A 13,357-nucleotide genomic window follows, 5' to 3' on the forward strand; every position below is an offset into this window, starting at 1 on the left:
AGTAGGAGTACTGCTGAAGACGCAACGCCCACCGACCAAGTCGCCCAGAAGGGTCCTTCAGTGAAGAAAGCCAACAGAGGGCGTGATGATCTGTGACTACATGGAATGGGCGGCCATACCAGTAAGGATGAAATTTTGAGACCAGCCAGACAAGGGCAAGACATTCTCGTTCTGTTATAGAGTAGTTATGCTCAGACGTTGAAAGGAGACGACTTGCATATGCAACTACACGATCAGTGCCCCGCTGAGTTAAGGCCAATACTGCGCCGTTGCCATGGCCGCTAGCGTCTGTGCTCACTTTTGTAGGAGCATCTGGATCTAAATGTGCAAGCATCGGTGGTGCCCTTAGAGCGGTGATTAGTCGAGAGAAAGCATTAGCTTAAAGAGGACCCCAACAAAATGGGACGTCGTATTTGAGAATGTCTGTGAGTGCGAGTGCCACAAAGTCTTTGACGAACCGGCGAAAGTAAGAGCATAGGCCCACAAAACTGCGAACATCGTGGATAGAGAGCGGAACAGGAAAGTTCCTTACTGCGCGTAATTTTGCCAGGTCTGGTCGTACACCGGAAGCGTCAACAAGGTGGCTCAACACAGTAAGTTTATGAAGACCGAAGCGGCACTTCAAGGAATTCAGCTGGAGGCCGGCATGTCGGAATGTTTATAGCATCGTCGAAAGGTTTTCAAGGTGTGTGGCGAATATGGGTGAGAAGATTATCACGTCATCCAAGTAACAAAAGCACGTCGCCCAATTAAATCCTTCAAGCAGCGCGTCCACCATTCTCTCGAAGGTTGCTGGGGCGTTGCAGAGACCAAACGGCATGACCTCAAATTGGTAAAAGCCGTCGGGGGTAATGAATGCAGTGTTCTCACGATTAATTTTGTGTGCAGTGATTTTCCAGTAGCCAGATTGGAGGCCGAGAGATAAAAAAGAAGTGGCGCCATGAAGACAGTCGTCGTCAATACGTAGGAAAGGATGAACGTCTTTTTTGGTTATTTTCTTGAGGCGCCGATAATCAATGCATAAATGCCAGGAGCCGTCTTCCTTCTTTACCAAGACCATAGGGGAGGCCCTAGCGCTTGACAATGGTTCGATGATGTCTTTTGCTGGCATGTTGTCCACTTCCTTCTGAATGACTGCTCGTTCTGATGCGGACACGCGAATGACGAGGAAAGTGCTTAACAGCGCAAACGACAGGAGGGGATAGAAAAAACGAGAACAGAGCGCTGTTCTCGTCTCTTCTATTCCCTCCTGTCATTTGCGCTGTTAAGCAATTTCTTCGTCTACCATGCAGCACCAACCAGCCCAATCAAGCACCTTGTTAAAGGACAGGCGGGAAGGCCGACGGTGGATGGGCACAGAGTCACCAGTGTAAATTAGGTGCTTTACAAATTAGTCTGGCCCAAGGGACGATCACAGATATCGAAAGTGTCACTGTAGGAGGCCAAAACGCGGCAGAGAGCGTCGGCCTAATCAGGCGAAAGGTCTGATTTATTCACATTTTGAAAGACAGCTTCGACACAACCGGTTAACTGTAAAAATTCAGCTTGGTCCTGAACAGTTACAGCGACAACGTTTATGTCATCATCTCTTATGGCAGTGAGTTGAGCAAGCGACATGTGGTCGGGCAACACTTGGGGAATAAGGCCGAAATGTAGGAGCGGAAGAAACACACAGTTGTCCATTATGGTGGCGATGGTATGTGGCACTGTAACACTGTGTGTCAGTCGCGCGTCTGCTATCGGTGTAACGATGTAGTCTTCGTCAGGAACTGGAGGGGTCGATGACAGACAGACGTATGTCACAGCTCGAGGCGGCAAGCGAACAAAAGTGGTTGGACCCAATCGGCTGGCGGGCTTTTCACAGGCATCAGAGAACAGGAGAAGGTCGAGGCTGAGTGTGCCAGAAGAAAAGTAAATTAAAGTCAAGTGTGCCGACAAGAAATCAAGGCCTAGTATGAGGTCATGAGGGCAATGATTTAGAACGGCAAAAAGGGCTACGGCGTGACGACCAGCAATGTTGAAACAAGCAGTGCACATTCCAACGACTTCTACGGCGTCTCCATTGGCAACACGTACGGCATTGAGTCGTAGAGGGAGTCATGATCCTCTATAAACAGTGGCGTAGATATGCGCTCATATTAGATAGGTGGGCTCCTGTGTCAACGACGGCAGTAACAGGAACATTGTCGACTTTTACTTCAGTGAGACTGTGGTGTGTGGGCAGCGTCAGTAGAGGGTTTTCGGGCGTCGTTGGTGTTGCAGCTTCACCTCCATAAGCTGCAATATCTAGTTTTCCTGCTGCGATTGTCCAGAGTAGCTCGGCGAGGAAAAGCACCGAGGCGGTGAAGAGCGGGATTGATGGCGTAGTGACTACGGGAGCAGGAGTAGCGGCGACCGGAAGAAGGGGCGTCAGTGGGAAGAGACTCGTGAGGAGGCGACGAGTGAAAGTTGGACGGTGTAGCGGCTGGACGTCCAGAAGTGATAGGGCGCGTATAAGTAGGGTAGCTCCGACATGGTGGGTTGGACCAGCGGTGACGGCAATAACGAGAAATATGTCCAGCTTGATGGCAGGAAAGGCATTTAGGCTGGTGATCAAGGGTTCGCCATTGCGTAGGGTTTGGGAGGGATAATGATGGAGGAGATCAACGAGCGTTACCTGAGGGGTATGGGCGTACTTCAGGGTGAGTCACGGGACACGCTGACAAGAGACCAAGATTAGCAAACTGCTGCCTTACCACAGCTTGAATTAAGGCTACTGATGGCTGTGATGGGTCAGTGGCTTGGGTTGTAAAAACAGGCTTTTGAATGGGAGCTGGACAGGCAGCTTCAAGCTCCCGATGAACGATACGGATGACGTGTTCATAGGTGGGTGGTTGGCGAGCAGCTTCACACGATGAAGTTGCGGCCGTGTTGGGAAGTCGTGTGAATCTCTGCGTGATACGGTGGCTCTTGGCGTGTTCAAACCGCCGGAAGTCTTTACTGACTTATCGAGGATGGTGACGTTAGTGTATACAAGCAGGTTGAAGGCATCATCGGCAATGCCTTTGAGCGCATTCTTTACCTTCTCAAGCTCGAGCTGTGTTCATCAACCTGGCGGCAAACGGCAATGACGTCGTGAATATACGCGACATAGGATTCGGTAGGCGTCTATGCCTAAGTAGCCAACTGATTTCGCGCAGTTATCTGTTGTGCAGCGGTGTTCCCAAAAAAGTCACAAGTCTTCTTCTTGAAAGTGTCCCAGCTGGTAATGTCGGCTTCGTGCGTCTCACAACACATTCGCAGAGGGCCATCAAGGTAAAAAAGCACGTTGGCAAGCACGAGTGTCGGAACTCACCTAAAGCTGGCACTGATCCGTTCATACACGTTTAGCCACTTGTCAACCTCAAGGCCATCCTGTCCGGAAAATACGCCTGGATCACAAGCAGGAGGTAGGACAACGTCGGTAGGAGTCACAGAAGGGGCGGGTGGTGAAGACGATGATCCTTGAACTTGTGACACGGACTCGTGATGATGTGGCCGTTGCGGAGCTTCGTGATGGGTACAGGAAACGAGCAGCACGTCCACCTTAAATATGTTACGTAAAATGAGACGGGACGCCCTAGCAAAAATTCTGATAGAAAAACTGATAGGCTATCAGGTTATTGACAGTTGTATCAGTCTATAGGTGTATCAGTCTATGAGTGTATCAGTCTATCAGTGTATCAGTCTATCAGTGTACCAGTCTACCAGTGTATCAGTCTGTCAGTGTATCAGTCTATCAGTGTACCAGTACTTGTGTGCCAGCCTATAAGTGTAGCATTCTACTCTAATAGGCCCACAAGTGAATCGGTGCTTAGCCAACTGGCAGGTGCACCGCTACATCAGAGCAAGCAGGACATAAATATGAACACAGAAATCAAAGAAAATATTTTATTTGATGTTCCATTCCTTGGTTAATCTTTTGATTTCATTAAGTCATTAGTATTGTTTGCCAAAGCTTTATTGAGGAGCTTCTTCATTTGCTCAACCTCTCCAATCAGAATGGTGTGCTTCAAAAAAATGGTTGAAGAAATCTGCATGATCAAAAACAAAGCAAGTTACAGGCACTTATTAAGCGACAATTATGTGCACTCTAAATAGAGGAGTCAATATGACAAGGAAATAAGTAGGAGTTCTACCAGTCTGCCTCTCTAATATTATTTAAAATTAGTTTGTGGATTTTTGCATAAAAGTATCCAGCTCCAGTAGGCAAAAGCTACTCTTGAAGCTTTAGTAAGTAATTATAACACAAGTTGGCAGTGAAATCTCGGCTGATTACGTGCAAAAATGGAGCCACCAACTTCTATGAATTTTGGTCAGATTGCAAAATTTCACCTACCTGAAAACACAGCATATGTTTCTTTCCCCTAGGGAGATTTCGCTTCCCCTTTAGACCGATTGGAGGCTGCGCCAGTAACACTTCTACCGACTTGGCCTGCTGTATAAAAAATAATAACGGCCGCCTCACGAACAAAACGGGTCTGCCTTTTCAAGCCCATGGGGGTATTGTACAAGCTCTTGGGAACGGCAATTCCTTTGCTCCGATGCACCTATAAAACAAGTCAAAGATGATGTCACACATTAGTTTGTCAATGCACATTTTCTCATTGAAGCAAAGCAACATATCTTCAAGACAAAGCATACTAGAGTTTTATGATACCTCTCTGTCAGTGGGCACATAATTAATAAGCAGTGCAGCCTCCCTCACACTTGAATGGGCTACTTCAGGGCTGTCCGTGGTCGCTGTGGTGGTTCCAGCGTGGCAGCACATAGTGGTGGCAAAGGTGCAAGTCGTTTCTGTTTTTGAGGCTTGTGGCTGCAACACCCGCAAAGGACAAGGTTCTTTGCTGCAATGAAAAAGTAGAGTGTGCAGAAATAAAGTATATTGCACCCTTAATTGTCACAGTACCATCCTAGGTGTGCATGGTCAAATAATATATATGATAAACATAGCATGCAGTTGAGATATGCAATTGAAGTGTAATGATACCTTGCATGCCACGTCTCAAAACCATGGTGTGATTATAGGGGATGCCGTAGTGAAGGGTTCAAAAGATTTTTACCAAGTGGTGTTATTTTTATATCCACCACACTGTGAAAGTTGTAAAAGCACATTTTCAAGTGATTAAAAAAACATGCAAGCATCCATGCCACCCATGAGCTTACATTGCATTCTGCTTTTCAGCAAAATTGCACGCTATAAAAATAGGGCAACTTGCTGCTGCATACAACCCTAGCAGCAGTGCGTTACAACAGCTTATGAAGAAATGATAAATCTGTTTGGAAATTTTTGCTGCGAAGGGCATTTTCCAGTAGGCTTATTCTTTCTAATGCTTTTGTATTTTGAGCCCTGAGCATATATATTCACTTCTTTCAGAAGCTCCTTCTCTGTTATTTTTTTTTCAGCATTAGCAAACAGCAGGCCTCCCTGCTGCTTCTTAAAACGGTTGCTGACGTGCTTTGTCTTCTGCTTAATAGCAGCTTGACGTCGTGTTTCTTACAACTGCAGACAACCCAACACACAAATTTCACTGCTAGTTCGCAAGCACAAACAGGGCGTATATCCGCACAAGCAAAAATGATTTTAAACCAGTCAATTGTACAAAAAAATGTGACTAAGCTGCGCTCATACTACGATAGAATAAAATAAAATAGCTCTTCAGCTTACTGCAACTTTACTAACACCTTCAATACGACGCTCCGGCGCCCGCGCAGTAGTGGAGCAGCGATGCTCTGATATATTCGCTAAGGGGGCGGGGAGTATATCAGAGCATTGCCGCTTCAGGTGTGACACGGCACCACGTGCAGAGCAAAATTGGCTGTCGATTGTGATTGCGCCGCAGTAGCACATCAGCCGCAACGTCAACGATAGCCAAACTTGGCTGTCGGTAACAATTACGCTGCAAGTAGCATATCAGCTGCAGTGTGACCAATTGCAACTTACTTTTTAAACGACTCATTGTCCACTTTATTTGAGCTGCAGCTATCGGAGGAGTCGCAATCGGGTCTGCGGAATGAATGGTCGTTTTTCTGTTGCATTCCTTGCATCATCCTCGGTGCCTAAGAAAATAAAGACCAGTAAATAACTTCAGAACGACTGCTTCTTCCTCTTTGTTTTCGTATTGGGAATACAAGAGGCGCGGACTTACCGTAAAGCTTAATCACTTGAGCCTGATAGTGGCCGCAGTGTGTGTTATCCTTCCAGAACACCCGGTACCACTTGTGAGGATCAAAATTGTCTGTATACTTCGGATTGATGTACTTACATGCACTTACCGGAACTATTATTTTTTAATTATCATCGCAAAACCAAACATCTTGGAGAATCGCGAGTGTACATGCACGATACTGAGCAATTAAGAGACGCAACAATGTTCACATGCACTACACACGCACCAAGGCTGCCACGAACTTGCTATTGATGATGATGGCAGTGTTATTTCTGGATCTCCCAAGTAGTTTATGCAATCACGAGTCCACGACTTCTTCCTCAACACAACGCAATTTAGTTTTTGAAAACAAAAGTATTTATTTGAAAAACATTTACTTCATGTTTTTACAACCTTAGAGGGTAGTTTTTTTAAAGCTCACAGCAAATGATATATAAACAATGAATGCAATTACTGTAAAATGGTGACGCTGTGCATAGCCTCCGAGATTGCAAACGCGCAATGACCGGCGTACAATGGCAATTTCAGAGGTCATGCGGTGTGTCGCCATATTCGCATTGGTTAGGCTAGGTGGCGTTAGCCGCCGCCCAATTTAAAGGGTACAGCCATATCAATCTATTTATCCATTTATCTATCACATTATTGTGGCTACAATCATCTAGCCATATTGGCAGTCAGCGACCACCATGGCGACGACCACCTTCCTCCGTGGTGACCACAGTACAATACACCTTCACCACGTGAGAGGTTCTGTAGAGTCACTACCTCGTGCCGTGATCTTGCAATACATGTTATAGTTTTCGGCGAAATCCGCGCCGTGTGCTTAACATTCAAGGCACGGCAAGCAGGTTGTCAATGTGAAGCCTTGGTTGATGTAATCGATCTTTACCCGTCCACTTATTATCAGTCCCGCAGCCTCACTTTGCGTGGACACCATCAAGCGCGCTATTTGAAGTTTGTGTCAAGTTCGACGAGAGATGAATTCAACTCAACCCCAGCCTTGATCAAAAAGAAGAAAAAAAAAACGCTATTTGGAGCCTGGATCGCAATATGTAGTACCTCGGACAAGGAGCGGTGGAGGCGCAGTCGGCCAACCAGCTACACTCAGCAAAAACATTCCTCAGTCTTTAGCTGGTAATGGATGTTCTGGAGTAGCGGCGTTCGACACGCGAAGTCTGAGTGATGCTCATGGTGACAGCAATGAAAATCCTGATCCAGACGACACTTACGGCTTTGAGGAAAACTCGCTGAGCGATTCCGACCGGACTGCAGATGCGACTCGCGACAATGTTGGCATGAGCGACACTTCTTAAATGCAACAATGGCATGTATTTTACACTGGTGCATGTCAATAAGCTGCCAGGCTCTGTGTGTGTGCTCATGTGTGTGAGGCTTACATCAAAACTATTCAAGAACCCATCTCACATTGGTATTTGCTCAGAAACAGAGAAAAAAAGTTGTGCTTGAAGGATGTGGCCAGTGTGTTTGCACATGAAAGTTGGATGTGTTTGCTATGTTGCTGATGTACCAAACTTGTTTAAAACTTGTGACATATATAGCCAGTCTAATATGAATTTAGCAAGGTAGGTCAACTAAATGTTGGCTCGATCCTTTCTATTGTTGTTCTCTTCACAACTGAACTTTTCTCATGGTAGATAGTTTCTTGTGTGTGTGTGTGTGTGCGCGTGTGTGTGTTTTACAGTCAAATGCTTTAGCCTTAATTAGTACATGGTTTTTGATTTATCAATCCTGTGAGGATTACAGGCAAGTAATATAACAGGTCTGTGCCACCGCTTGGGCTTTCTGAAAAGACACACCTGTGAATAACATATGCTATCAACATATCAGCCAAATCTTGCAGCTTCAAGTGACTTTTTTCACATAGATGACTGTGCTCACTTCGAATTTTCGGATGCCTGTATGTGGTGTAAAACAACTGAAAGCATGCTGTTGGCCTATAGCCAAAATAAATCAAGAGCAGCGTTTTAATTGAATGTGCTTCTTGCCACAGTGTGCTGCCACATGCTGGCACTGCTGTCCAAAATCTAACATTGCATTGTCACACTCGCACATGGGAATGGCAACACGAAAAAGCTACTGTGTTTCTTCAAGCAGGCTCTAGCTCATGATGTGTCCTTACATATCGCACTTCTTTACTGCCATTCCTCCCTGTAGTTTTCGGCGCAGCTTGTTGGGACCGACGAGAAAAAAAAAAGAAAGCGGTTGAAGTGCGCAATAAACCCCTCAACTTGCTTTGAAATATTTCTGGCAGTGGATTTGCGAGGCATTAAGTTTTGATAATGAGGTCAATTAATGATTACTCAAAGAAGCATTTCATTGTTTAAATTATCTCATCCAGTATGGATTATTACACTAATGTAGTGGCTCGTCATTAAAGGCAAAGCACTATGTGGGAGAGACAGCTGGGGTTGGCTTGTGTTGTGAAAGGGAGAAACTGCAGCACCACCTGAGGCTTTCGAATCCACGCCATTTGGAAAAATTATTGTATCAGCAAGCTCATTTCACAGTAGCGGACTGATTATTAAGTTATCTCTCTTGGAATGCTTACTGGCCCTATAAATTAAAATTTAGAAATTATGTTAATATTGCTCTTTGATGAAAAGTTTTGTTTGTATTGTTTCAAGTTATGTTTATACTGTCATCTGATAACCTTTGGATACTAGTATCTTGAAATTTCCAGACGTCATCTATCATTGACAGCATTAACTGTGTTGCTATCTGGCACTTGCAATCCCATTTGTATACAGAATAAAGCATTCAAGCTCAGTTTGTTACTTATGCACGACCATGAAACGTTGTACATTTTATTCTACGCATCCAAAAGCTGCCAGTTGTACTCTTTGAGTCATCATAATATTTCACACAATAGTCGTCAAGTGTTCAATAGAAAACGCTGATACACTAATATACATGCAGATATGACCAATGACATATATGTGGGCAGTGTGTTCAAAAAAAGAAGTACCGTTAAAATGACAGTAATGCATCTTGAAGATCCGATAAATGAACAAAAGACTAAAAACCTAAAGACTAATATATGCCATAGAAATGACCAATCAAACTTATTCAAAAGCTGGTAGCACTGGTAAGACTGTGTATCAGTCTGATATGAGACTGGTAGCACTGGTAAGAAAATGTATCAGACTGATATGAATGCCTATAAGAACTGGTAAGACTTTGTATCAGTCTGATATGAGACTGGTAGCACTGGTAAGAAAATGTATCAGACTGATATGAATGTCTATAAGAACTGATAAGACTTTGTATCAGTCTGGTACAAAACTGGTACAACTTATAGAAAACTGTATCAGACTGATTCAGACCTCTATCAGAATTTTTGCTAGGGCGTGACTATTTGTCAGTGTATTTACACCGTTAAAATCTGAGCGCAGCACAGAGAGCGAGCAACCAGTCCTCTTCGTCGTCTTCTGTCCACAAATTGGTTCAACCTTCATGTGATAGCTACGTAGCAATATTAATGATAATCAGGTACTGTAAAACATGACTACATTCTACGCAGATAGCGCGCTAAAGGCCGTTTCGCTCGCTTCACATATAGTAAATTTGGTAATACGTGACGTGAATGGACGACAAAAGTAAATGAAACGCCCAAACATGATAATCACCACATGCGGGTCATTAAAAACATGACTACACGCTTCGCTCATAGAGTGCTCGCGGCCGCTTCCATAGCTTCGCATATCGGAAATATTGTAGTACGGGACGTCAATCGATGACTAAGCTAAATTACAAATGAAAACATGATAATGAAGGCATGCGTGTCATGTAAGAGGATGACTACATACCACGCTCATAGCGGGCTCGCACTGGTTTCGCTGGCTTCACATATATGAAATTCAGTATTACGTGACGTGAATGGACGACGAAGATAAAAGACATGTCCAAACATGATAATCATGGTATGCGTGTAATGTAAAGCATGCGTACATGCTACGCTCATAGCGCATTCATCGCCATTCCACTAGCTCCACTTGTAGCAAATTTGGTATTGCGTGACGTGAATGGATGACTGAAGTATTTGACTGATGCAAACATGATAACAAGGAGATGCGTGTGATGTAAGAAGGTTACAACATACCACGCTCATGAAGCGCTCACGGCCGTTTGTCGTGCTTCACGTATGCGAAATTTGGTATTACGTGACGTGAGAGGATGTCGAAGGTGAATGACATGCCTAAACATGATAATAGATATGCCTGTCACGTGAAACGTATATATGCTACGCTCATTGCGCGCTCGCGACCGTTTCCATAGCTCCCCGTGTAGCAAATTTGGTATAACATGACGTGAATGGGTCTATAAGGTTTATGAGTAATGCAAAATTGATAATCGGGGCACGTGTGTTATATAAGAAGAGAACAACATAGCACGCGGTTGTTTCTCTAGGGTAACATATACCATATTTGGTACTATGCCACGTGAATGAATCACTATGGTATATGACATGGCCAAACATGACAATCACGATATGCGTGCCATGTGAAACAAGCTTACATGCTACGCTCATAGCGCGCTTGCGGCTTTTTTGCTAGCTTCACATATAAGAAATTCGGTTTTACGTGACGTGAATGGACGACGAAGGTGAATGACACGTGGAAGCATGACGATCATGGTATGGGGGTTGTGCAAATTATGACTACAAGCTACGCTAATGGTGCGCTCGCAGCCGTTTTGCGGGCTAATATAGCTATCTATTATGATTGCTAGCCACACTGCAAATTTGGCATTACATGGCGTGAATGGATAACTAAGGTGTAAGAGTAATGCAAACATGATAATAAAGACACGCGTGTTATATAAGAAGATATCGTCATAGCATGCTCATAAAGCACTGGTGGCTGTTTCGCTAGGTTCACATGTACCATATTTAGTATTACGCCACATGAATGGACGCCAAAGTAAGTGACAAGGCCAAAAACGGTAATCATGATATGCCCGTCATGTGAAACATGCCTACTTGCTAAGCTCATAGCACGCTCGCTGTCATTTCACTACTTTCACATATAGCGAACTCAGTAATACGTCGTGTGAATGGACGACGAAGGTTAATGACACGTCCAAACATGACAATCATAATACGCGGGTGAAGTAAAACAGGACTAAATGCTACGCTCATAGCGTGCTTGCGGCCGTATTGCTTGCTCCACATGTAGCAAGTTGGGTATTACCTGACGTGCATAAATGATTACGACTGATGCAAACATGATATTCAAGACGTGTGTCATGCAAGAAGAGGACAGGGTACGCTCATGAAGCACTCGCGGCCATTTCGCTAGCTTTACACATACTAAATTTGGTATTACGTTACGTGAATGGACGACGGAAGTAAATGACATATCCAAACATGATGGTCACAATATGCGGGCCATGTAAAACTTGACTACTACCTACGCTCATACTGCGCTCGCCGCGGTTTGGCTAGCTTCACATACAGTCAATTCGGTAATACGTGACTTGACTGGAGGACTAAAGTATTTGACTGATGCATACTTGATAATCAAGACATGTGTGTCATGTAAGGAGATGACAACATACCACGCTCATGAGCGCTCGCGGCCGTTTTTCTTGCAATTCTCACATTAATGTTATTCATTGATGTCACATTAATGTTATTCATTGATGTCACATTAATGTTATCCAAACATCAGTTGTAGGTTCGTTTTTTATTCTTGCACAGAGGTTTTCCTACCTCTTAATTATCACGTGGAAGCACGTTCTCGGAAACCCGTTTGTCATCAAAGCCATCACCGTGGAGAGCCAGTACATTCAGAAGGTGCATTCATAGCGCCACGTGCAAGCCATCCACAGGATTTAAAGTTCTTCCGTGCATTTGCTCACCTTGTATAGCGCCCTCTTTTATCATAAACTCTTTTGTGAAAGCTGTTTATATCGAGACTACCAACTGCTTATGGCAGATGTCTGGCGAGTTTTCAGAAATAATGCTTATGAGACAAACAAGCTTAGGGAAAGTACTAACACTTATTCAGGTTCATGCATATGCTAACAGGTAATACTTGTAAGTAATAATTTACAGAAGAAAATTTGCAGCTTCTTGACACGGATGTTTTAAGTCAGTATTCAACAACCACCGCAGCTACCAATAAATAGAAGGTACCTCTATGACCAACAACAAGGAAGATTTGCAGAGATTGATGGACATCTGCGGTAAAGAGGGAGATAGGTAATATTTCAGATTCAGTAAGGAAACACCAGCAGTCATGATATTTGATGATAATGAAGGTAGTGAGCTTACGATACAGGAGGTCAGGCTAGGGATAACGAATAAATACAGACACCTGGACGTATAAATAAGCATAGGGACCGAGTACAAACACGAAATATACGTAACAAATAATGGAAACAGGAATGCAGCGACGATGAAAAATAGGGCACTGTGGAATTACAATAAGCATGATGTGGGAGGAATTGGGAAAGGTGTCATGGTTCCTGGTCTGACTTTTGGCAGTGCGGTCTTGTGCGCGAGATCAGAAGTTCAACCAAGATTAGAAATTAAGCGACGAGGAATAGATAGGCTTGCTTCAGGAGCTCACAGGAAAAAAAAAAACAATTGACGGAGTACAGGGTGATATGGGATCGACATCATTCGAGGGCAGGGAAGCTAGCAGCAAGATGAAATTTGAGAAGCGATTGAGAAAATTGGGGGAGAAGCGTTGGGCTAGGAAGGTTTTCAGCTACTTGTATCGACATACAAAATGAAAGAAGCGAACAAATAATAGAAAAGAGCAGGGGGCCAAACCAAAAAGAACTATAGTTTAAGAAGAAGGTGAAGGAAATGGAGACCAACATGCGGAGAATCGGCATGATTAAGAAGTCTGCACTAGAGATCTATCGAGCTTTTAAGCAGGAAATTGCCAAGGAAAGGCTCTATGGTAATACTCGGGGTAGTTCTGTACTGTTTAAGGCCATGACAGGAGTATTGTGAACCAAAACATATCAGGCCGAACACGAAGGGGTAGACACGGTATGCAGTGCATGCGGAGAGGTGGAGGAAACTGCCGAACAGTTGATAATGTTCTGTAAAGGGCTTCACCCTATAGTTGCCAAGGGCTATACTGTCAGCCAAGGGCTATACAAGAGGGGAAAAAGAAGTGCATGAAAACATAGCG

At 44.2% G+C, this 13,357-nt stretch overlaps 2 protein-coding genes across 3 annotated transcripts in view; one reads left to right on the forward strand and one right to left on the reverse strand.

Annotated features, from left to right (window-relative positions):
* Positions 1-13,357, forward strand: part of LOC119162992 (carboxypeptidase M-like) — a 1,476,599-nt gene that overhangs the window by 285,787 nt on the left and 1,177,455 nt on the right. The gene's annotated exons all lie outside the window — the stretch shown is intronic.
* On the reverse strand, positions 3,913-6,480 carry LOC142784032 (uncharacterized). 2 transcript variants are annotated; one of them, XM_075882654.1, is made up of 5 exons: positions 6,168-6,480; positions 5,963-6,078; positions 4,727-4,865; positions 4,358-4,568; positions 3,913-4,052 (listed from the first exon to the last, which is right to left on the reverse strand). In XM_075882654.1, the coding sequence occupies exons 2-4, from the start codon at positions 6,067-6,069 to the stop codon at positions 4,386-4,388; spliced, it is 429 nt and encodes a 142-aa protein (XP_075738769.1). In that variant the 5' UTR covers positions 6,070-6,078; positions 6,168-6,480; the 3' UTR covers positions 3,913-4,052; positions 4,358-4,385. The 2 variants fall into 2 exon arrangements, with proteins under 2 accessions (XP_075738769.1, XP_075738768.1); XM_075882653.1 differs by having other exon boundaries at positions 4,679-4,865; positions 6,168-6,477.

This window comes from Rhipicephalus microplus, unplaced genomic scaffold (assembly GCF_043290135.1).
Source record: "Rhipicephalus microplus isolate Deutch F79 unplaced genomic scaffold, USDA_Rmic scaffold_13, whole genome shotgun sequence".
In the NCBI taxonomy this organism is placed as follows: Eukaryota; Metazoa; Arthropoda; class Arachnida; order Ixodida; family Ixodidae; genus Rhipicephalus; species Rhipicephalus microplus.

Bases quoted from the DNA above. Each gene is read 5' to 3' on its own strand.
- LOC142784032 (XM_075882653.1), bottom strand. From the start codon at position 6,069: ATGATGCAAGGAATGCAACAGAAAAACGACCATTCATTCCGCAGACCC. The intron at 4,866-5,962 runs GTAAGTTGCAAT...TTTTCATTGCAG, and splicing joins GACAATGAGTCGTTTAAAAA to CAAAGAACCTTGTCCTTTGC. The intron at 4,569-4,678 runs GTATCATAAAAC...CTTGTTTTATAG, and splicing joins ATGTGCCCACTGACAGAGAG to GTGCATCGGAGCAAAGGAAT.